The 22,572-nt window shown below is 44.9% G+C and overlaps 1 protein-coding gene across 2 annotated transcripts; it reads left to right on the top strand.

The window, feature by feature from the left end:
* The first annotated feature begins 136 nt into the window (after nucleotides 1-136).
* Nucleotides 137-22,257, top strand: ATP6V1C2 (ATPase H+ transporting V1 subunit C2). 2 transcript variants are annotated; one of them, XM_076332781.1, is made up of 13 exons: nucleotides 137-224; nucleotides 849-1,007; nucleotides 2,578-2,645; nucleotides 8,842-8,927; nucleotides 13,917-14,011; nucleotides 14,866-14,957; nucleotides 17,239-17,337; nucleotides 18,416-18,484; nucleotides 19,427-19,519; nucleotides 19,942-20,035; nucleotides 20,320-20,417; nucleotides 20,827-20,956; nucleotides 21,773-22,257. In XM_076332781.1, the coding sequence occupies exons 2-13, from the start codon at nucleotides 879-881 to the stop codon at nucleotides 21,866-21,868; spliced, it is 1,149 nt and encodes a 382-aa protein (XP_076188896.1). In that variant the 5' UTR covers nucleotides 137-224; nucleotides 849-878; the 3' UTR covers nucleotides 21,869-22,257. The 2 variants fall into 2 exon arrangements, with proteins under 2 accessions (XP_076188896.1, XP_076188895.1); XM_076332780.1 differs by lacking the exon at nucleotides 137-224 and adding an exon at nucleotides 639-693.
* Nucleotides 22,258-22,572: the final 315 nt, after the last annotated feature.

Raw genomic sequence — 22,572 nt, 5'->3', positions numbered from 1 at the left:
CCCCCTCGGCGATGCTCAGCCCCCCCCCCGGGGGCGGAGGAAGGGCCGGCCCGGGCGGCGGCCAGGCACCGCGGGGCCACGGCGGGGGGTGCGTGAGAGGCAAGTGTCAAATCTTCCCTGTCCCACGCACCTGAGAGCAGAGGCGTGCCGGGCGGGGGCGGCTCCGGGGAGAGCCTTCGGAGAGGAACGGGAGGTTTCTGCTTCTCGCCGTCCTGCCCTGATCTGTGCGGTTAACACCAGTGTAGTTGTCTCCCGTGGATTTTCGCGACTCTTACATCTATGTTGTTCTGCTGATACCGTCTCTGCGTGGCACAGCTTGCCTTCCTCCAGCTCCTTCCTATCCAACCTGCGAAGAAAAACGCAGGGGAAAGTAATATGCCATCTTACCAGTGGCATCTTTTGCAGCCTATAGGTTGGGCGGAGGTCTTTTTACATCTTGTTTTCAGCTTTGCCTACAAGTGTCCAGAAATTTGAGAGACGACATTTATCAGACAGAAATCCTTAATTATGTTTGGATGGTTTAGTGAAGTCCCCAGACTCCTTAGTGGAGACTGGACTTACAGTGCAAGGCGAACGTAACAGGCTGGGAGGGAAAAGGGGAGGAGGAAGCTTCATTTCTTCGGTTAGAAACTGGATGGAACAACCCTGAGAAAGGAGGAACGGCCGCACTCTTTCTGTGACGTTCTGGAGAAGGTCATGTTCCATTTCAGCCTGAGACACAGGACTGACTCACTGTCCTTGTGTTTCTGAAAAAAATCATTAATCTGTTCTAACTTTTTCTATTCTTACGGAAGAGCCCGTTTTGTGTGGTGCTCTTTTAGCCACTTACCTGCTTTGTGTTTCTACAGTGACCAGGAGCGAAGGGAAAATATTAGATCATGTCGGAGTTCTGGCTGATTTCTGCCCCGGGAGATAAAACAAATCTGCAGGCATGGGAGAGAATGAACACGGTGACGTCTAAATCCAACCTGTCCAGCAACAGCAAATTCCATATTCCAGACTTAAAGGTAAATGAGGAAGGGGTTTGTGTGTGGGTGATACAGCAGCATTAGCCAGGGCTAAAGACTTTTGGGATAAATGTGGGATTTATCTTTTGGGACGATATGCAGAGAGTAGAAGAAGATTGCAGTCGGGGGATGAGTTGCGTTCAGTCAACTGAAAACTGATCAGAGAGAAAAGAAGTCATTGTGCTTGAAGCTGACCTTCACATTGGAAGGATATATGTATAAGGATTGAAGATGACCAGTTAAATACCTAATCTATTGCATTCAATGTACCTTTTGCTCCCAGTCATGAAAGTCACACAGCATTATACATCTTGGATCGCTAATGCAAAGGGAGTAGCTAAGTATCTCGAACCGCGTCAGTAAGACTGCTGACAGAGAAAACAGTGCTATAATGTACATTACTCCTTGGGAAATGGATGTATGTATATATTCAGCTACATTACCCAGCTTCATATCATCATATAAATAGGAAGAGTATTAATCCATGATTTTTTTATATCTGTGCGTTATTTAATCCTTACTTTTTGAGATCTGCATCTTATTTTTATTTCACTTGTGGCTTTGAAAAATTCAAATATGCGGCATTAAAGTCAACGGAGTTACCAGAGATGTAGAACTTGATTCCTTGGGGAGTTGCCATCACCCATCACTTAACGAAGCTATTCTTAGTGCATCCGGGATCTGGCTTTAATCCAAAAAGATTGTTAACGGTTATAACTTGAGCTATCCCAATTACATAAGGATGCAAGTAAAAGGGGAGTGTGGCCTGTTCTCAAGTAATAACCTACTGAACTGTCACATGAATGTTTCAGACTGGGAATGTTGCTTTTTGCATGTGCACCTGAGATTGATATGATTTTTACCATCTATGGGCCTTACCCAGCCGGCATTGGTGTGAGTCTGCTAATGTCAAAGGAAATAAAGTGTTTGCAGTATCTGAAGATGCAACCAGCCCATTAACATTCTGCTAATTGCTCTATGTAAAATTTGCTTCTTCTCCTTCAGCTTGACCCTTCACAACGTTGAGCTGGCAACATTACACGAGAAGGTTTGGCAATATATCACAATACCATAAGCATAAGGTTATGACTGTGACAGAGTCATACAAAAAGCAGATGTTGGTCTTGGAGGAAATGGCTTTGTGAGAGCCTTAGTCTTTGGTAATAGCAAAGAACACAAACGGAGACACCTTTTTGAATAAGTGCTGCTTCCCTTGGTTTGCTCAATACATCAGATTTGTTTGTGTGTCTATCGTGTGCATTTTTAGTCACTGTTTTATCATGTAAAAGACCAGTCTGTGCTACTTGATGATACGGGAATGAAAACAGGAAGGAAGACACTGACGTGTAATCTTGAGACTACACATACGTTTTTTCCTTCATTGGAAAAGACTTTTTATGCCCTAGGTCTCAGATAAAGGAATTGCTACTATTTTTCACTAAGTAAATAAAGTTCCACCAAACTATTGAATTCACAAGTGCTGAACACAAGTCGGTGTCCCTAAGACTCTGCCAACAGAAGCCTTAGACAGACTTGTGCATCTTTCACCTACTTCTCATCTTTTGCACAGGTGGGGACACTGGATGCTCTTGTTGGTCTGTCAGATGAGTTGGGAAAACTTGATAGCTTTGCTGAAAGGTAAAATAGATCTTATTTACTACCTACAAATGAGAAACAGACTTTGTTTTTATGGGGCGGTATGTCCTTGTGTTCACCTCGGTTGGACTCAGTTCATCCCGGCCTACAACTGGACTAAAGTGGACAGGCTTTGTTTAACCCTTGTGTTGATTGTCATGGAGTCATCACAAAGAAAGGAGCATTCCTTTAAATTTGGATGAATTAAGTCAGTGATAGTTTTGTCTGCACAGCACTCTGTTTGAGTGGCAGTGCTAGGGAAGCTGTTTCTCAAAGGGAAACTGCTAAAAAAGGTTGTTTTTTTTTTTAAAGAACATCATCCCGCCCCATCCAGAAACTTAAATTAATAAAATGGCATTTGGAGAATATGAAGCCCTCCCTGATCTTATTTTCCCAGAATATTTCTCTTGAGCCCTCTGCCCCTTTTCAACCAGATATAGGAGTTCTAAGGAATAAGTTCCTCTCAATGAAATCCAGAGCTCTCCCTCTCAGACTTTTAAACTCCTTGAAAATCAGAATATTGGCTCACATTGTATCAAACCTACTTATGCAAAGACTTACATGATCTCCTTGCTGATCATTGCCCAGATTGCCTTTTGGGCCAAACTGACCTGGGTGTACAAAGAATAATAAGTATAGCAAGCTGAGAAAATGCCAGGTTGTAAGATACCTCATGGCACAAAGTAGACTTTGTTGTTGAGGCAATGAAAGTACAAGATGCTGAATTTTTTTCATTTGGGTTTTGTTTGTTTGTTTGTTTTTGGGGTGTTTTTTTTTGCTTCAGAAGCATACCTCACATATACTTGTGGTCTTGGTCACAGAGGCGTGTGTTAGCTCTGGGGCTTTTTGCCTTTTTTCCTCCAGCCAGGACTGATAAGGATTTGCTTGTCTAAATATGCTTGATACTTTCACAGATTTTGTCTGGCAGTTGCAAACACATATAGAAGCACTGATATAGACTGTTTACATCTATGCCAGGCAGTTTGGGTAAAAGTAAGTCTGCTAGACTACATTTCTCTGTAGGATTTTTTTTTTTTTCTACTTTACTGGTGCTACCGCAGGACTGTATTAGGATGATTACATTTGATCACTCTGGGTTGCAAACAACGTTGATCTTTTTAGAATCATAGAGTATCTCGAGTTGGAAGGGACCCATAAGGATCATCGAGTCCAACTCCCTGCTCCTCACAGGACTACCTAAAACTAAACCATATTGCTTTTTTCAGGATTTTTAGCAGGACAGAGCAACTTAATACTTAATTCATCAAGAAAACCTTCTCCATTGTGACCCTGCCAAAAAAACCGCCCCAAATTCTTTGTAAACGTGTTCAGGCCTCTGGTTCATACTGCAGAGATTCTTCAAGATGGGAGCAAATTTGGGGAGAGACAGTGCCAATACCTGCTATCTGTTCTAATAGAAGGTCTCTAGTCAGGGCAGCAGATGGGCAAGCAACTGTGCGATCTGGGTTTGAGGGCTGCCAAAAATGCAGAACTGATTTTCAGAAGGGCTTAGCTAATTCCCCGCTTGGTGAAGAATTAGGACTTCTGGAAAGCCATCTCTAGGATCCGTGTAAGATCACGGGGGATAATTTTAAGTGAAACGTCAGTATGAGCTTCCTAGGCTCACTGTCTCCTTCTGTTACCTTTGTCTTAACTTGACAACATGGTACAGCTCCTTGTTCAAGCTGAGTGCCACTTTACTCCACTAATTGTCCCTTTAGTGCCAGTAATGACACTTACTGTATGACATGCTATAGGCACCGAGCAAAGGGGTCAGCGAGGCCCTTCCACCATAAGCTACTGAGGTAAGGACTCTTCCTATTTGTCTTGTTTGCCTATCCAGCTAGGTAATCAAGAAGGATAACAAGATTTAAAAATAAGAAAAATGTGTTAAAAAATAAGAAAAATGCATTAGAGTAATAGCCGAGGATAATCAACACAGATCAAGTCCCACAAGGACGTACAAAAGCATTTTGCATTAAATAAATACCCAGGGGGTTGAGTCTAAATTGTGATTCAAGGGTTAAAATGCCAAGCACTTGCACTTTGTTGAAGTAAATGGCATCCAGAGGGTTACAAGCCTGTCCAAATGACCTGAGCATTTATGTTCCTGCTCCTCTGAAACAGCTACCTGCTGAACTGTTGCTAGATAAACACAACTGCCAGTAAAGGCAGGCAGTGCAAACCTGTCAGGGCTGCCTCCTGCCAGGACAGCAGAGAAGGGGCAAGAGTTTGCAGGATCTATTGTTTCCACATACTTTTATTACTTATTTACGCAGGGAGGCAGAGTGTTTTTCCATGTCACCATGTGGTAGTGTGGAGCTCTCTCAAGTTGACGATCCCCTCGGTTTACCCGGGGGTTCTCCTGAGTCCTCAGTCGGTGGAGCATTCTGCAGTGGCCTCAGATTGCAGGGCTTCTGCTCCCCACAGTATTTTGGAGGCCTAGCTGATAGCACCCTTTCATACACAGTATCATTTAAAAAGTTAGACTTTTGTTGGGTTTTTTTTTGAAAGTAATGACATTGCAGCAATTTCAGAAGCAAAATGTGAGAGTCTTCCAAGCCATAATAATAGGCTAAATGGAGTTATTCTCTTTACAGGTTTTTATTACTACTTCTCAAAGCAGTTTAGCTGAAACCCTCTCCTTTAATAACGCAACATTTGAGCATGTTATTTGCTCAAGGTGGGATTCATCTCATCTAAAGGAAGAGGTTTAAGGGTTGGATGTGAAAGCTGCTTGCTGTTGGATGTCACTATAGTCAATGGGGCTGCTCCGGGGCTCTGATTCCTCTCGCTTGCCTCAGACTTCAGTGGTACGCAGGGTGCGTGTTCTGTCTTTGCATGGGGAGTGTATTGGATGAGCGAATCCCGCCTGCATTTCACAGGATGCAAGGCGAGGCACAGAGACTAAGGCAGGACTGGAGAACATTGCTCTGGCCCAGTGTATGCATTCTGCCTGCAGGCACCTTGGGGCATGTGGGCTGGAAGGGAGCCAAGCCTGACCTGGGCAGCTAGGACTGTCGGGTGCACAAGAGCACATACCTGTCCCACTGTCTATACCTTTGGAGAGAGACCAGAGCTAACTGTCTCCCAGCTATCAGGTTAGCTCCCAGCTGCACTCAACAGTAACGAAAGCAGCTCAGGCCCTTGGAAAAGCTACTGGTTTATACACTTTCCTGTTGGCTGCTTTCTCTTTTATGCCTTTGGCCTCCTGCTATACTGTTCTTACCAACTGGGCTGGAGTCCTGTCTTGTTCCAAGTTCCTTTGGGCTCCCTGGATATCGTGAAGGGGCTGAAAACCAGCTGTGTCTACAAGCTGAAAATTGCAGAAGTGCTTGGCAAGGTCGCAGCTGACGGGGAACCACTGTGTGGATCCCTGCATCCTTGCCGCAGCCTGAGTGTGGGCAACACGCAGTGTTCTCCAGCAACGCTCAGCTGGCACCAGGTCCCTAAGTGGCTGCAGCCAGATGGTGGAAAACTGTGCAGCCCTAAGAGGGCTGTGAACTAGAGCGCAATAGTGTAGATTTCTCCTACGGGCACTCTGAACTGCACCTGTTCAGCATCTTGAGAAGAATGGTTTGGGTTGGAAAGGACCGTTAACGATCATCTAGTCCAACCCCCCTGCCGTGGGCAAGGACATCTTTCACTAGACCAGGTTGCTCAAAGCCTCATCCAACCTGACCTTGAACACTTCCCAGGGCTCATTTTTGGGGCCAGTCTTGTTCAATATTTTTATCAATGATCTGGACGAGGGGATTGAGTGCACCCTCAGAAAGTTTGCAGACGACACCAAGTTGGGCGGTAGTGTTGATCTGCTCGAGGGTAGGAAGGCTCTGCAGAGGGACCTGGACAGGCTGGATCGATGGGCCCAGGCCAATTGTATGAGGTTCAACAAGGCCAAGTGCCGGGTCCTGCACTTTGGCTACAACAACCCCATGCAGCGCTACAGGCTTGGGGAAGAGTGGCTGGAAAGCTGCCTGTCGGAAAAGGACCTGGGGGTGCTGGTTGACAGCCGGCTGAACATGAGCCGGCAGTGTGCCCAGGTGGCCAAGAAGGCCAATGGCATCCTGGCCTGTATCAGAAATAGTGTGGCCAGCAGGAGTAGGGAAGCGATCGTGCCCCTGTCCTCGGCACTGGTGAGGCCGCACCTCGAATACTGTGTTCAGTTTTGGGCCCCTCACTACAAGAAGGACATCGAGGTGCTGGAGCATGTCCAGAGAAGGGCAACGAGGCTGGTGAGGGGTCTGGAGAACAAGTCTTCTGAGGATCGGCTGAGGGAACTGGGGTTGTTTAGCCTGGAGAAAAGGAGGCTGAGGGGAGACCTCATCGCCCTCTACAACTCCCTGAAAGGAGGTTGTAGTGAGGTGGGTGTGGGTCTCTTCTCCCAAGTAACAAGCAACAGGACAAGAGGAAATAGCCTCAAGTTGCGGCAGGGGAGGTTTAGATGGGACGTGAGGAAAAATTTCTTGACTGAAAGAGTGGTGAAACATTGGACCAGGCTGCCCAGGGAAGTGGTGGAGTCCCCATCCCTGGACGTATTTAAAAGACGTGTAGATGAGGTGCTTAGGGACATGGTTTAGTGGGCACAGTGGTGTTGGGTTGACGGTTGGACTCGATGATCTTAGAGGTCTTTTCCAACCTCAATGATTCTATGGTTCTATGGGGCATCCACAGCTTCTCTGGGCAACCTGTTCCAGTGTCTCGCCACCCTCATCATAAAGAATTTCTTCCTTATAACCGATCTAAATTTACCTTCTTTCAGTTTAAAACTGTTGCCCCTTGTCCTGTCACTATAGGCACTAAAAAGTCTCTCTTCATCTTTCTTATAAGCCCCCTTTATACATTGAAAGGCTGCAATAAGGTCTTCTCTTCTCCAGGCTGAATGATCCCAACAGCAGGAATTCTGACTATTGCATTCTTGGCAGTATCAACAATCTCAGATTTTTCCTCCCCATCACGGGACTGGAAAACCTTTCTAAAGACTGTGAGTTTCTTCACAGGAATGGAGATAAAGGGAATCTTTACCTCTATGAATTACCGCTTTTAAATGGCTCGTGTATCTGCTTTGCAGCACATCAAAGAAAATAATTTTCTCTAATGCTCTCATGGTATCTGTACCTGGCCTGAAGTCCCTTTCCTGAACTCTTGAAAGCCACAGGATGTGACAAGACACATTGTCCAAACACTGCAGGTGCCCTTTCAGTCTCCAGCTCATCTGCAGCTGTAGCAGTCTCCCCTCTGTAAGGAAAGAAAGGGATAAGAAGCCTGCCATTATGCTCCACTCCACGTCACCATGCCAAGGATTATGTCCGCTTCATGTCTCTGCCAATTTAATGATCATGCAGTTACTTTTTAGCTGTGGCTTTTTTTTTACAAGGTGCAGTCAGCTTGGAACAGTTAGGGAATGGAAGGCCAAATTCTGTGAATACTTCTGAGTACAGAAGGATACTAGAGCAACCAGAAAGGCTCTTGGCCTGTATGAGATAGGCACTTTGACTAAGGCCAGGGGGATCTGCTGCTGGAGGGACTTGATGAATCAGCTTTTTAAAATAAGCAAAAAATACGTAACTGTGTGGAGACAATGTTCTCCAGGAGGGGCTCTGTTCAATTCACTGCTCTGAATCGGGCAGAAGGAGGATTTGAATCTAGTTCTCCCACACCTTAAAGGAGTGTCTTGTCCACCATGCTAAAGCGAAGAAAGAGTCCCCTAAAGAAGAGGAATAAGAAGGAAATTCTCCCTGTCAAACAAGAGAACATTGTTGTTTTCCCCTGACTACTTTGTAAGAACCTTATCTCAGCAAGCCCTAAGGGCTTATTTAGCATCCCATGGAACAGATTTTCAGCCAGTGTTAGTCTGTATGTAGCCTCTTGTTCCTCCATGACCTTTAGAGTTTTAAACATGGGTTTCTTGCCTTCTGGTTTCTGCTATGAGTTTCATGAGTGTACAGAAGACTGAGTCTTGATCTTCTGGAAGTCTAGAGCACTGGGGAGGTGATATTACCTATGTGTTTGTGGAGATCAGTGTATTTAGAAATAAGGCATTTAGTTCTGCAATATGCCATAGGTTGTTTAGCATCATTTGAATTGCAAATTAACCTGCCTTGCTTCAGAAGTGTTTTGTTTGGGCAAGATCATTGTGGCAACTGTTTTATATTAATTTTGTTTCTTCACTAACAAAGCTTCTCTTGTTACATCTAAGCGTAATAAAGAAAATAGCCCAGTACATAGGAGAAGTTATGGAGGACTCAAAAGATAAAGTCCAGGAAAATCTTCTGGCCAATGGAGGTAGGTGCTGTGAGTGTGGATATTTTAATGCATTGATGCTGCCTGTGTTTGCTTCAGGATATGAACATGTAGAATTGAAACACTGACACATTAGAAAGGACAACCATCAGCAACATTGTTTAAGAACACATCTAGCCTGCCCCCGTTTTTCTCAAAGTTAGCAGAAGCTTTATCGAGCGCCAACTTTTCTTCCAGGGCAGTGTTCAGCATCTAGTCCTGAACTAGCTTCTAACACCAGAGCTGAGGAGTGAAGAGGAAAGCAGGAGACATCACAGAATCATAGAATCATAGAATAGTTTGGGTTGGAAGGGACCTTTAAAGGTCATCTAGTCCAACCCCCCTGTCGTGGGCAGGGACATCTTCAACTACATCAGGTTGCTCAGAGCCCCGTCCAACCTGACCTTGGATGTTTCCAGGGATGGGGCATCCACCACCTCTCTGGGCAACCTGTGCCAGTGCTTCACCACCCTCAGCATAAAAAATTTCTTCACTCCTAAAATGACCTAGCACATTTCTGTGCCCTGTATGGGCTTGATCTCTTACAGGCAGCTAAATCTCATTCTGTATGGCTGCATGACATCTGTCAGTGGTCTGTTAGTGATTTACCTTCCCTCCTACAGTACTGGGATAGATCATGTTGTTAACTGTGGATTTCTGACATCACAGGTGGACATGTGAGGCAACAGCTCCAAAACATGGAGCCGGGGCTGCACTCACAAGGTCGTGCCAGGGGCTGGCAGGACATGCACGTGCTACTTCTGTTAGAGGGAAATGCCCTTCAGTGGTGTCCTGCCCTGGCTGGCAGCAGTTATGTACCAGAGAAGAAGAGCAGGCAGTGATGGCAGGGGCACTTCTGACATGACAGAGAGCCATGGGAGCCCACTGCCTTACTGTATGCTCCCCTGCGGCATCTCTTAAGTAGTCAATATGGTGTTTTTATAACCTCCATGAACTTATTTCGCCCCTTTATTATCCCCCTAAAGGGAGCCTGTGTCAAGGACAAAATTAACATTTAGAAACTGATGGCTCTTAGATCTCTGCATGTTTCGTTAGACCCTGAGTGTGTTTCAGAGCAAATTCCTCCCCAGCTGTCCTGGAAAAGTACAACAAAATTGGATGTGTTACGCATGCTAATTACAGGCTTGCAGAATGACGCTTTTAAATAAACTAACAGGGCACACTTCATCACCCTCTGACTGACTGCAGTGTTGTACTTCAGATCTGTATGAGTAAAGGATGGGGAGGAAGTTCTTTTAGAAATGTCCTCCTTGCATGACATAAGACTGACATTGATGAGTGCAACTGCTTGACAAGTACAATAATCCTGCTTATTGTGTTTCAGGGCTAAAGGATAAAATGAAATGTCTCAAAAGTATGTTAAGGACTGATGATTGCGGTGTTGTTACAAGCATGCATTTGTGTGTATTAGTGCTAGAGACAAGTCTTGGTCTGGTTGTAGAGATACAGTGATCAGGTTACGATGGATTTCTCAAGTAACAACCTCGTAGCTTGATCACGATATCCCTATGACTTGAGAAACAACAGGTTTCACTTATTTCCTTTGTTTCCTCTTTTTACACCGTTTTCCTTTCCTATCAGCTCTGCATGTGTTGTAATAGAAGGATGTGGAAATCACTTGTATGTATTACTAATTTCTGTCCTCTGTCTGGATTTGGTCATCCAAACAAATCATATTAAACGAAGACATTAACCTTTCCAAGATTATTGACTGCATCTTAAAAAATTGAGTCAGCTTTAGTATATGAGGATTCCCCTAATATATTACAGTGTCGTTCTCCATAAGCAGCAGCAACTTTGCTGTACGGATTCTTCCTCCTCCCCTTTCTGGTTAGCAAAAGGACCGTAAAGTTGAAGACTTCCTCAAGGTCGTGAAATCAGAAACAAAATTATAAGACATGACTTCTTGCTGCACGGTCCCGTTTCAGACTATTAGACTGTCCCAACTCAAATTTCATTTTAAGTTACACTATACAAGTTTTCTGATTTTATCTTAGCTGTATATATTCCTGACAGCAGTTTGGTCCACGAATTGATGAAGATGGTGGCTGTGTGTCTAGCAATTGTTTGGTTAGATTTGTGTGAAGAAAAATGCAAAGTACTGGAAAATACAGTGCTTTTAGTTAAGTGAACACACACGCTACTTTCCAGCGGGCAACAGTCAGAAGCAGCCACGTGGAGATGTCTCTCTTACAGAAGGAAAACGTGTGTTTGTGTAATAAAGGAAATTTTAGTATATCACAACAGCAGGAAGTGCTTTCTTGCTTATGACAGAATAAAAAATGTGAAATGTAAGTAAAGCTTTTCTTCAAAGATTCGGACCAAATTCTCTTCCATTTATAGTAATGTTAAACCCGAATGAATTTTAAAATTTGCTAAGTGGCAGAGTAACTCCATTCTTTATAATGAGCTCAAACCAAAGCAAGATGGGAAGCATAACAATTTTGAAGTATTAAGTGTTTTGAAGGGAAAGTATTTAACATTGCATCTTAGAGCTGGGTGAGTAAATCAGAGTTACGAGAGATTCGAGCTGTGGGGTTCCTGGGCAGCTTGTAAGCGCGTTGGGGTAGGTAGGAAGCATCTCTCCTGGATGGGCAGCTATGTGAAGTCTTTTAGGAGTGACTTGACAGGTTCCATAAATGAGGGGTGCCATTCCAGGAGCGTCGGGGTGCTTGGACTGCTTGGCATTTTAAGCTCAGTTCTGCTAGTGTGTTCACAGTAGTTTGTGCCATCCCCCAGAACAGGGATGCTGATCTAAACTGCACCAGTGCCAGAGCACTGCTCAGGAGTGAACTTGTAAAATGGGCTGAGAACGCATGCTGTGCTTAACTGCCTAACATTTGAATTCTGCTGAGATTCAAGGAATGCGAGGGTAGAAAGGGCATGTGTAGGTCTTCAGGGAATTTTTGTATCTCCTCAGCTATAAATAGGTCAGTGCCTGTCTTTAAAGAGCCTGTGAATACACTGTTCCTCCGCACAGCCCAGTAATACCATGCTCTTTGCAGGTTTCATTCCCATTGAATTTAGCAAAGCCTAAGCAAGAAAGCTTGGAAGAGAGGCAGCAGGATGAAATCCTTGTGTTGCCTACCCCATGCTGAAAATGCTCCATTAATTTTATTGCTCAAGTATTTCTGACCTCCCTGCCTTCCCCCCAAAGACCGTGAGCAAGCATTGCTGGAGAACTGCGCACGCAGGAGCTGTGTGATAGCTCTCCCTGCCTTCTGCAGTTTTGCCCCCTTCCCGCACCCTCCCTGCACAGGAGAATTTGCTGATTCCCGATCAGACCTTAGCAGGAAGGGTTGGATCTTTGCCTCGTGACTCCGGTGCATTGGATGTCTGGGAGCTTTACACAGCTGCGGTTTTAGAAAGAGGGGGAGAACACTGTCATGCCAGTGGTCTCTGCCTCCAAGGCAGTTTATCCTTTGCTAAGAAGCCTGTTTCCACCTAACATAAGACTTTCCATGCTTTGGAAATCTAATAGGGTAAACTGACTCTGTTGTGGGGTGAGAGAAGCCAATGGAAAGGATAGCGCTCTCCTGCCAAGGGTATTCGGTATCACATGAGACAGGGTAGTACCCTTAGCCTGGTAGTATGGCAATTATACAACTTTTCACATTCCTTCTCATGCATCTCGGTTCATAAAGTTTTCCCCACACCCTGGAAGTCCAGCCCATAAGAAATTGCGCTCAAACCTCACTGTGGGACTGAATTAACTCTCTGGACAAGGCAACAAAGAGCACTGAACGGCCCCAGCATGCCCCTCCTTTGACTTGACACCTTGAGCTTGTTTTGCCTCCCATCTCCCCAGGGCAACTTTCTAGGTATTCTCCTGGTCTGGAAGAAAACCAACCCTGAAGGTGACACTGCCTCTGGCTTCTTTGTGTAGACATTGAGACCCTGCCTGCTGCCTTTCTCTAGCCTCCCCAACCTGCAGGGGGACAGTCCCAGCCCCTCTGCTTGTTGTGAGTTTATCCCATCCCATAAAGTTGCCCAAGAACACTATGTAGGGGTGTGTTTGGCACCCTAAGGTCTCTCAGGACTCAGCTTAGGCAAAGAGCTGTCTGATTTCATGAACTGCTAGAGGAGAATTTTTGTTTGGTACAATAATGTACCAAGTCTTAATGTTTTCTGATGTTAAGGAGCCTTGGTCTTCAAACAAAGTGAAATAGCATGATCCTGTCCTAGGAGCTGGGTGTCACGTGTCACCTCCCCTCTATTCTGGAAAGAAGCCATGGCTCCCTGTGGTCCAAGAGTGCCTGGTCTTGGGGGGCTGCATGCACAGGGCCTTGCTGTGAATTTCTGTCACTGGGTGCTGTGACTGGATCTATCCATTTAGGGAAACATCGTACGGCTCTGTGTGAGATGGGGAGCTCTGCGTGCAAAGTCAATGAGAAATTCCCCATCGCACCTGAATTGGTTTGATTTCTAGCGAGTGCTTGACTGAATCACAGAGAAGTAACATCAGCTACACTCTTAATGTCTTTGATCTCTGTCTGTTTGTCTCTGATCAAACTCTCAACAGCCCTGAGCATTACTGCTGGTCCTGGGCCAGTATTTTTCTGATAGCTCTTGCCAGGATTAAATTCAGGCATATTGCAATAATCAAGATTGAGGTTACGTGAAGCTCTTTCTGTTGTAAAGAAGAATGGCTGCACATTGCCATGTCCTGCTGGTACAGCTAATTTTACAGTAATGCTTGTTCTATACTGTTAAGTGTAATGCAGAAAAGATTTCTGGTTCAACTTCTAAGTTTGGGGATGTTTAGAAAGGTGATTAGAATGGGCATATGACCTGTGCGGATTTGATCTAGATCAAATTTCTATGAGGATTTCTATGAGGTGGGCTTCTGGTTCACTCCTGTCTCTAACGTTAATCAAAGTTATGCCTAGGCTATAGCTGGGGACTACTACCCAACCTTTGACCTGCCTTCTGGTAAGCTGTCTGCTTTAATGCGTCTCTTTGCATTTTCAGTTGACCTAATTAGCTACCTGACACGGTTTGAGTGGGACATGGCCAAATATCCCATAAAGCAGCCGCTGAAGAATATATCAGAAGCATTAGCAAAGGTAAATTGTACTCCAAATTTTAGGAAGTTGTCAGCATGGGGAAGCATGTCTTTTGGCAGTTTTTGGTCCCTCCTCTCATGGCAGTCCGTGAGAGCTTTGCCTTTGGTTTGGGCAAGAACAGGCTCAGAAGCACACACTTTGTACTGAAGCAGTTGATTTTTATTTTAATTATTTTAATTAATTATTTTAATTATTATTATAGATATTATTTATAATAATAAACATTAATCTATAAATAGATAATAGGTATTAATAAATATATAATAAATATAATAATATTTATTAGTTATAATAATAAAATATTATTAATAATTTCAATTATTTTAATTTCCACTGTAATAATAATGATACATATATTTAAGCCTATCCGGTCTGTAAGTATATGGCGCTTTGTCAGATTACTAGAGTACATTAACATGCTTTCTGCACTTTAATCCCCTTCATTGTAATATTTTATTGTTTTTATATACTGCCGTATTATTCTCCATTTTGGAGTTCTTTTGTGAAATTGTTGGCCTGACATTAAATCAAACACATTGCAGGCTGGATGCGTTATTTACACTGTCAGTCCATTCAGGAGGGCGTGGTGTGTTCAATCCAGCGAAGAGGTGAAACCGTGGACTTGCTCCCTGGGTACCGCTGTAACACTCCCAGCAACAGCTAACTGAGTCCGCCTTTCTGCAGAGGCCTTTGCCACAGGGGAGCTCTGACACCGGCTCCCTCTTGGGCACAGTCAGGTGGTTTGACGAGGGGCTGACAGCTGTGTCCTTGCGTTAAGGTGCAGAGGTAGCGGCAGGGGGGTGAGGACTACACCTCAAGCACTGAATTGACTCACTTTTTTTACTTTGGTTTAGCAAGTGACTCAAATAGAAACAGACCTAAAGACCCGATCAGCTGCATACAACAACATTAAAGGAAATTTGCAAAGCCTGGAGAAAAAAACTGTGTAAGTATAGCACATGCCTGTTCGCATCTGGAAAGCTGCATGGCTGAACAGAGGACAGTGCGTGCTCACACCCATTGCTGTGCTGTGGACCGTTTGTGTTCTGGTGGGAACGCATTTTTCTGGCTTTGGGGCATGCTGAGCATCTACAGACCCAGCGAAAGCCGAGGGGGGAGCTGGTGTGATCAGCATGTCTCAAAATCAGCTCGGGGAGACTGCAGTTCCTAATAGGATTTTATTGGCAGTGTGAGCAGACAGTCTTGGAAAGAGTCAAAACCAAATGTACTGTATTGTTCGGATGAGATTTCAGGGAGTCAGAAATTAGATGAGCTGGGTCAAGCGGTGGATTCCTTTGCAAGACAGAGCTGTTTCCTGTGTTCTGAACAGCATTTGCAGAGCTCCCATAGGAAGCAGCTCTGTCTTGCTTGTTCCCGCACCTCACCAGCATCCCACTTACATTTTTCTCTTTTTTTGTTTCATTCTGTTGGTCTGGGTAATGCCCTATCAGGGCTTTCCAAATGTTCTCTCTCCTGTCTTCAACTGCTTATGGTCTTTACCTATGTCAGTGCTGATACCTGGATTTTTTTCCGGGATATCACTGGGGAGAATAGTAAATTCCAGTAAGTAGTAAATTTAAAGCAACTTAGATGATGCTGTGCAAGCCCTCGCCCAACACATGCTCATATGTGCCACTCTTTCCTACTCAGGCCCCTTGCTCTGGGCACAGGACACAGGTAGATCCTCGCCTTCCTGGCACTGCGGCCAGCCAGGCTGGCAGCCTGCCTAGAAACCAGCCTTTACCCAAGGAAGATACTCACAGGGGCTAAAACCAAACCCCAGGGTGGCTGGAATTCTGTTCTGAATGTGGAGCTAAAATGAGCATGCCTGGCACCAACTCCACTGAACTCAACCAGAAACCACAGAAGAAATACTTCTAGGTGGTGGTTCAGAATGAGCTTGTAAAAAAAACGCTATCCCTCATGGAGACCTGCTCAACATGGGGACTGCAGTGCCCACAAGGGTCGGCAGAGCCATATTACAGTTACATCTCCTCCTCCCTCTGCTGAGTTCCTGTGTCCATGCCTCACCACCGCCAGCCAGCACCACTGGCCTGTGCTTCCAGCTTGGTATAGACAGTGATAGACACATTTGTCTCAGGCTGTGTGCATGTGGATAATCGTGGGCGGGAGGGACAAGGGAACATTAGCTCCCATTTCCCTTTTCTTGGCACTGTTGGTATTTCCAGCCCACTCCTGCAGCATCTCTCCAGCTTCCACGTCAGCTTTAAGCACCTGGAGAGAGGCAGAAGCTCTGTGTGGGGAACATGAGCAATGCCAGGCCTCCAGCAAGGTGATGAGGGAGAAGAATGGAGACCTCGTGGTCCAGGCCTATCTTCCTCTCACCATCCCGTCCAACTTCAAATGCTGCCATCTCTGGTGTCTACCAGTGCCAGCTAGCTTGGGTTGAACAAACATCTAATAAGATGTTACTGGCCAGTTAATTAATGTTTAGACTGGCACAGCGAACCTCAAACCAAAAACTACTGGTTTAGGTCCTTCTTCACTCCTGCCCGGTGACAGAGAGGGCAGCTGCTCTCTTCCCATACACACCTAGTGCCTACCAACCATGCCCAGCCAGCCCCAGCCTTCTACACTTCCTAGGTGTGCAACACTAGTGGGACTTAATGTGATCGAGTGGTCTTAGACTGAGAAGAGACCCCCTCCTGCAGATCCCACCTGCGCATGAGACTGCTGCTCCCACTGTCCTTCAGCTGGAGGTATCTCTGTGTGCTTGTCCACAGCAGTCCAGGTATGCCAGGGTTGCTTTGATGGCTTAAGTCCATACTAACATTGCTTACTCTGAAGCATGGTCACACGGGCAGCTCAACAGGCAGCCTTGAGAAGGCAGGTGCCTCCTGCAAGATGCGGCAATGACTGGGAGCGGGGTGGTAACTTCAGGTGTGCACTTCCCCAGCACCTACACCCTTACTGTAGAAACAATAGCAGCAGAATGGTGTAATTTCACATAAAGGGCATAAACTAGCCTAGTGCTCATCACCAATATTCTGCCATTAGTATTAGTTGCTTTTTTATTCTTTTTAGTTGCAGTAAAAATAACTAAATGACCATTTTAGAAGTGTAGATGTGTCCTTTGGCCACCTCCTTCCTGGCCGCCTTCTACTCCAGTATACACTATTAGCAACTATACCCTCAGCACAATACCTCCAGTGTGCTGCTGCTGGGTTCCTGCTAATGTTACTTTTTCTTTGTCTTCTTCACCGTAGGGGAAATTTGCTGACTCGGACCCTAGCAGACGTTGTGCATAAAGAAGACTTTGTTCTGAATTCCGAGTATCTTATCACGCTGCTCGTCGTGGTGCCAAAGTAAGGCAATAGTGCGTGCAGACATGCTCAGTGTGGCATTGAGTTTCAGGCCTACGCACTGGATCCAGGTGATGCTGTGTCAGGTTGGGGCAGCTCACCAGCACCGTGGCTGGGGCACGGCAAAGAGGAAAGAACAGTTTCTGCCAAGGGTGGTGCTGGCACAAAAGAAAAAGACAAAGACTGCTCTGAATCTGGAGCAGGACAGAATCGGGATGTAGGTTTTTAATCTGGGTTCTCAAACAGCCTTCTGGTAGGAATAGTACAAGTTAAAAAAAAAAGAGAAAAACAGATTCTTACTGGAGCTTAGCCACTTAATGAAAGGAGTTAGACCTGTCAAATTCACAAGGCCTCTGCTGGCCATGTATTCGTACGTGCCTGCACGTAGGATGACTGCCATCACCGTTGGTTGTGAAGTTACGAGATGTCCTTCTCAGAAGCCTACACAAAAATTTCCTCTCTGGATAGCCCTGTCCCAACACACACACATACAGTACCATCACTTCTCTGTCTGTGAAAGACATGTTACAAAAAGCTATCTGAGGTAAGTTTGTTGAGTTTATTATCTGCACATTCTTTCAGATTCCCCCTATAAACAGACTTCTCACTTTGCAAACTCTTACCATCCCCTTGACCCCTTTCTCCCAGTGCTGGCACTTGCCATGTTTGCAGTGTAGCACCAGATCAGCTCTGGGATTGCACACAGCAGATGTACCACACCTATCCATGGATCAGGGGCAGCTTGTGCAGGGGTCCTGGAGCGTGGGACACTGTGTGGCAGCCTGGAAGTATGTGCCAAAAGCCACGTTCTTCCCACCATCAGCTTCCTGCTCTGGGCCCTTCCTCATGCCAAGACCCCAAGTGAGGACTGAGGGTGCAGCATTGAGGGAAACATCTCCTGAGCTGGTGACCAGGAGAGGAAAGGATAGGAGAGGCTTAATGTATGTTAATCACATAACCCAGCACAAAGAGCTCAACCCTTCTACCCTAAGCCATTAGCTTAATTAACTATCTTTATCAACACATTTGCTTTCTAGTATATAGTATTTATTTACTGTGCTTTGTTTTGTGTTGCTCAAAGGTCAAGCTACGTACAGTGGCAGAAGACCTATGAATCCCTCTCCGATATGGTAGTGCCTCGCTCCACCAAGTAAGTGAAATTCCAAATGAAGGTCACTGTTTGTTTCAGAGATCCCTGCCATATCAGCCCCTCAAATTGCTGATCGTGGAAGGAATCACTTGTCTAACACATGGGCTCCATGTTAATGTATAGATTTGCCCATTCTCATTCTCAAATGAAATCAGAAACTACTCTGCTGAAGGGAGGTGCAGATGAAAGAAAAAAAAATAATCACTTTTTTTTTTACAATTAGCTTGTTGTTCCCTTTTCCAGTAATCTACTTCTTTCTACTTTCAACCAGGGCCTTTGCTTTTTGTGTAAAACAGACAAACAATTTGCTACAGTAATCCAGGCATAATTCAGACACATGCAATCACATACAACTTTATGGAAACTACTTTTTACAAAGATCAAACACTATCTTTGCATCTTTAATTGCTTCCTGCTGTAGAATAGGATAATTCAGTGTACTGTCATTTGCATTAGCAAGTGCCATATTAACTTATCTTTTCACCTGGAGTAAAAAATCCTTCCTAGGAATTAAATATTCCACTGCTCAGCTCCCGCAGACTATAAGGTCCAATCCAGGGCACAAGAGGAGACAGTGCTGTTATCTGAAATGGAAGAAGTGGAAAGCACAGAGAAAGAAGAAAGCTGTGTGCTACTGCCTGTCTCAAAAACACACGTGCGTGGGAAGTGGGGGAACGTTACCAGGAAACACAGAGAAATCAGGCAGGCAGAATGTGTGTGTACTACGACGGGTTCAGGAACTCAACTTGTGGGAGTTTTACATTGGAGACAGTGTGGCTGGTGCTAGTAAAGTCTTTGTTCCCTATTTCAGTCACAGCAGTTCTTGAAAAGCAGGGTGTTGTTCGGTATCATAAATGAAAAAAAGAACTGCAAAAGAGAAAGGTAAAGAAAGCATGAGGGATTTGCTTTGTCAAATCACAGCAGTAAATTTCCCTCCCACAGAATGATTGCTGAGGATGCAGAGGGAGGACTCTTCTCCGTGACCCTATTTAGAAAAGTGATGGATGACTTCAAGGCTAAAGCCAGGGAGAACAGGTAAGAAGCACTGATTGCTAGGCAGGGCAGGCTAGCAAACAGATGATGAGGATAAGGTGAGGCTTGTTCTGTGTGCAGTACAGTTGAATCCATCACCGATTTTTAGGACTTCACTGTTTGGGTTGCGGTTGGCCCTAAAGCCACTGAGAAGGCAGGGTGGGAAGGAGCTGTGGTAGCAGATACAGTTACCCTATTTAAGCACCAAACTACAGATCCTGGAGTTGTCCTTCCTGCTGTCATGCTACTGACAGCAGGAAGCTTGCTTTCTGGGGGTGGCTTCGACTCCCACCTTCCACATACTTGAACTGGTTAAATGGCTAGCAACTTTGAAACATCCCATACCTGCTTCTCCAGAGGCAAAAGAAATGAGCGTGCATATTGCTTGGACTATGGCTTGTGAGAGAAATGTAATTCAATTGTAGGTTCATGGTTCGAGAATTTTATTTTGATGAGAAGGAACTGAAATGTGAAAAGGAAGAGCTGATGAAATTAGCTTCCGATAAGAAACAACAATATGTAAGTAGCACATCAAGTTGATGGCCCACATAATGACAACCTTTGCTACTGGTGTGCCTAACCTCTCGCTCAGAAATGGCTTTGACTCCTGTGAGCTCCATTTAGCCCAGAAAACTGAAGCACAGGATAGATAATACAACGTCACCCGAGTTTCTGATGAACTGGGAGCCACTAACAGGCTGCCTGAGAATTACCTCAGCAGCCCACGATGCTTCAGTGGTGGTAGCTATGGAGCCGCTTCACGCAGCGAGGGGATCACAACACTGTTGTGTCTGTTCTCATAGGGCCCGTTACTGCGCTGGCTGAAAGTGAACTTCAGTGAAGCATTTGTGGCTTGGATTCATGTCAAAGCCTTGAGAGTTTTTGTTGAATCTGTCCTGAGGTAAGTGGGTAAGCATGCAGTGCCGGCAGAGATTCCTGTAGAAGTCAAAATGTACAGCTCTCTTCCTGGGGCAGTTCCTTCATGGGAGGGAACAGTCCTTACACACCACGCTCCAGAAGCTCACAGGAGACAATACAGATGACCACAAAAAAAGTGACGTACAAAGTTGATGAAAAACAGTTCTTTGGGGGCACTTACAGGGAAGCGGAAAACAGAAAGACACTGTTTAGTTGACTTTCAGCTTCAAAAAGAAAATGCTTTCAGGTAAGGAGGCAGCCCACCACCACTGAGATTGTGCACTGCAGCGCACAATCAGCTAGCACGCCAGGAGGCTGAAGAGGGAGAAGGGCAGGAGCGGAAAGGTGTGCCCCTTCCCAGCAGATGATCGTGTATGTTGATGTGTTTCAAGGTATGGCCTCCCAGTGAACTTCCAAGCGATGCTGCTGCAGCCAAATAGGAAGTCTGCAAAACGCCTGAGAGATGTCCTGAACGTGGTCTTCAAACACCTGGATGAAGTCGCAGCAGCAAGTATAATGGATGTATGTATTTGGACTACGACTGCGCGTGCTGTAGCTTGTCTCAGTTTAGCCAAACGAACACTTTCACAGTCCAGGGATTAGAGCAAGCAACTGCTCACACCTTGCAATGCCAGGATCCCTGGATGCAGCTCCAATCCCTGGTGGTTACAGATTGGATTAGGGTAACAGGTAGGCTCAGATTATGGTGGAGACGCGTAGAGATTGCTTACGTTTTCTCCTGAAGCATCTGATGTTTACAGCTACTGGACTGAAATAGGTCTGCTCAATTCTGTTAGTTCCTCTAGGTAAAAAGCTTCAAGTATTCTATAAACATTCAGATCAACGCAAGCAAGAAAAATGAATTCAGAACTAAGTGCTAGGACCGTGACACCTCCACCCCTGTAAAAGGCTGTCATTGATTAAATACCTCAACCTAGGACTTCAGCAAGCAGCAGTACTTGCTTTCTCCCTCCCCATATCTTGAGTGCACACACAATTTAGGATAAACCAGTAGGTGTTAAAACAGCCTAAATAAGATTCCCAGTGCATGAAGTGAGGAGAAAGAAATGAGTTGCTCTAGAGCTGAAGCACACAAAAATGCTACAATACATGTTCATAAAGTTGCAACCAAGCATGAATTCTCAGTGCTAACTGCATTAGGCAGCCTGAAAACACCAGGCAAACACCAGATTCTTAGTGGTGAACTCCTCATCCTAAGCACAGCAAATACAAAACTCCTTTCACCCGTGGAAGAGGAGCACAAAAGCAACCCACTGTAGCTTGGAACTGTGCAACAGTTTGTTAGTGGTACTAAAGTCATACTGTTTCCTTTTGCAGCCTGGCATGGACATCCCTGGTTTACAACTGAGTAATCAAGAATACTATCCTTATGTCTATTTCAAGATTGACCTCAGTCTTCTTGACTGCAGTTAAAGAAAAATTGCTCAAGCTTCATCTATTAATTTTCAAGACCCTAATGTTACAGTAAAACAAACTCTAGCTGCTGAAAGTCAAATTAAAATGCAGATGCTGTAGCAGGATAATTGCATAAGATCTTCCTCCCACTTCCAGTAACTTTTACAGTGACTTCAATATAAGTATCTCTTGTTCATAGTTTTACAAAAACATATTTTGGAGGCAGGAGGTACTATGGTAGTATTTATTTTTTTTGGTAAGTTACAAAGATGGAATATCTACTGGACTTGAAATAAAACAATTTAAAAAGTGTGGTGGCTGATGGATCTAAGTGCGCACAGTCCTGTTTTTCTAACAAAGCAAACAAAAAAAACAAACAGAAAAAACCAGAAAGCATCAGCGCAAAACCCCAAGTTCTTTGAACTTAAAAAAAGAAAAGCTTAAGAAAAATCCTCAAAATTGCTGCGGAGCTTATCGTAGTATGACTTATAGTCCCACGTACTCTTAAGTTTAGTTTTGCCAAGACATTTCAGTTAGAACAGTTCCACTGGATCTCAGCTGCTGGGATGACTTAGAGTTGGAGCACGCTTCCGGCACCAAATCAGCAGTCAAGTTACTGTCGGCTACCAGCGGTTCTTACGCTGCCCTTTCACGGGGAGGAGCTACGGGCGATCTCTTACAGACACGAGATGACAAATATCCATATTAAGTTATTTCCTTGA

Source organism: Aptenodytes patagonicus, chromosome 3 (assembly GCF_965638725.1).
Source record: "Aptenodytes patagonicus chromosome 3, bAptPat1.pri.cur, whole genome shotgun sequence".
NCBI lineage: Eukaryota > Metazoa > Chordata > Aves > Sphenisciformes > Spheniscidae > Aptenodytes > Aptenodytes patagonicus.
This window is presented reverse-complemented; position numbering and strand designations above follow the sequence as displayed.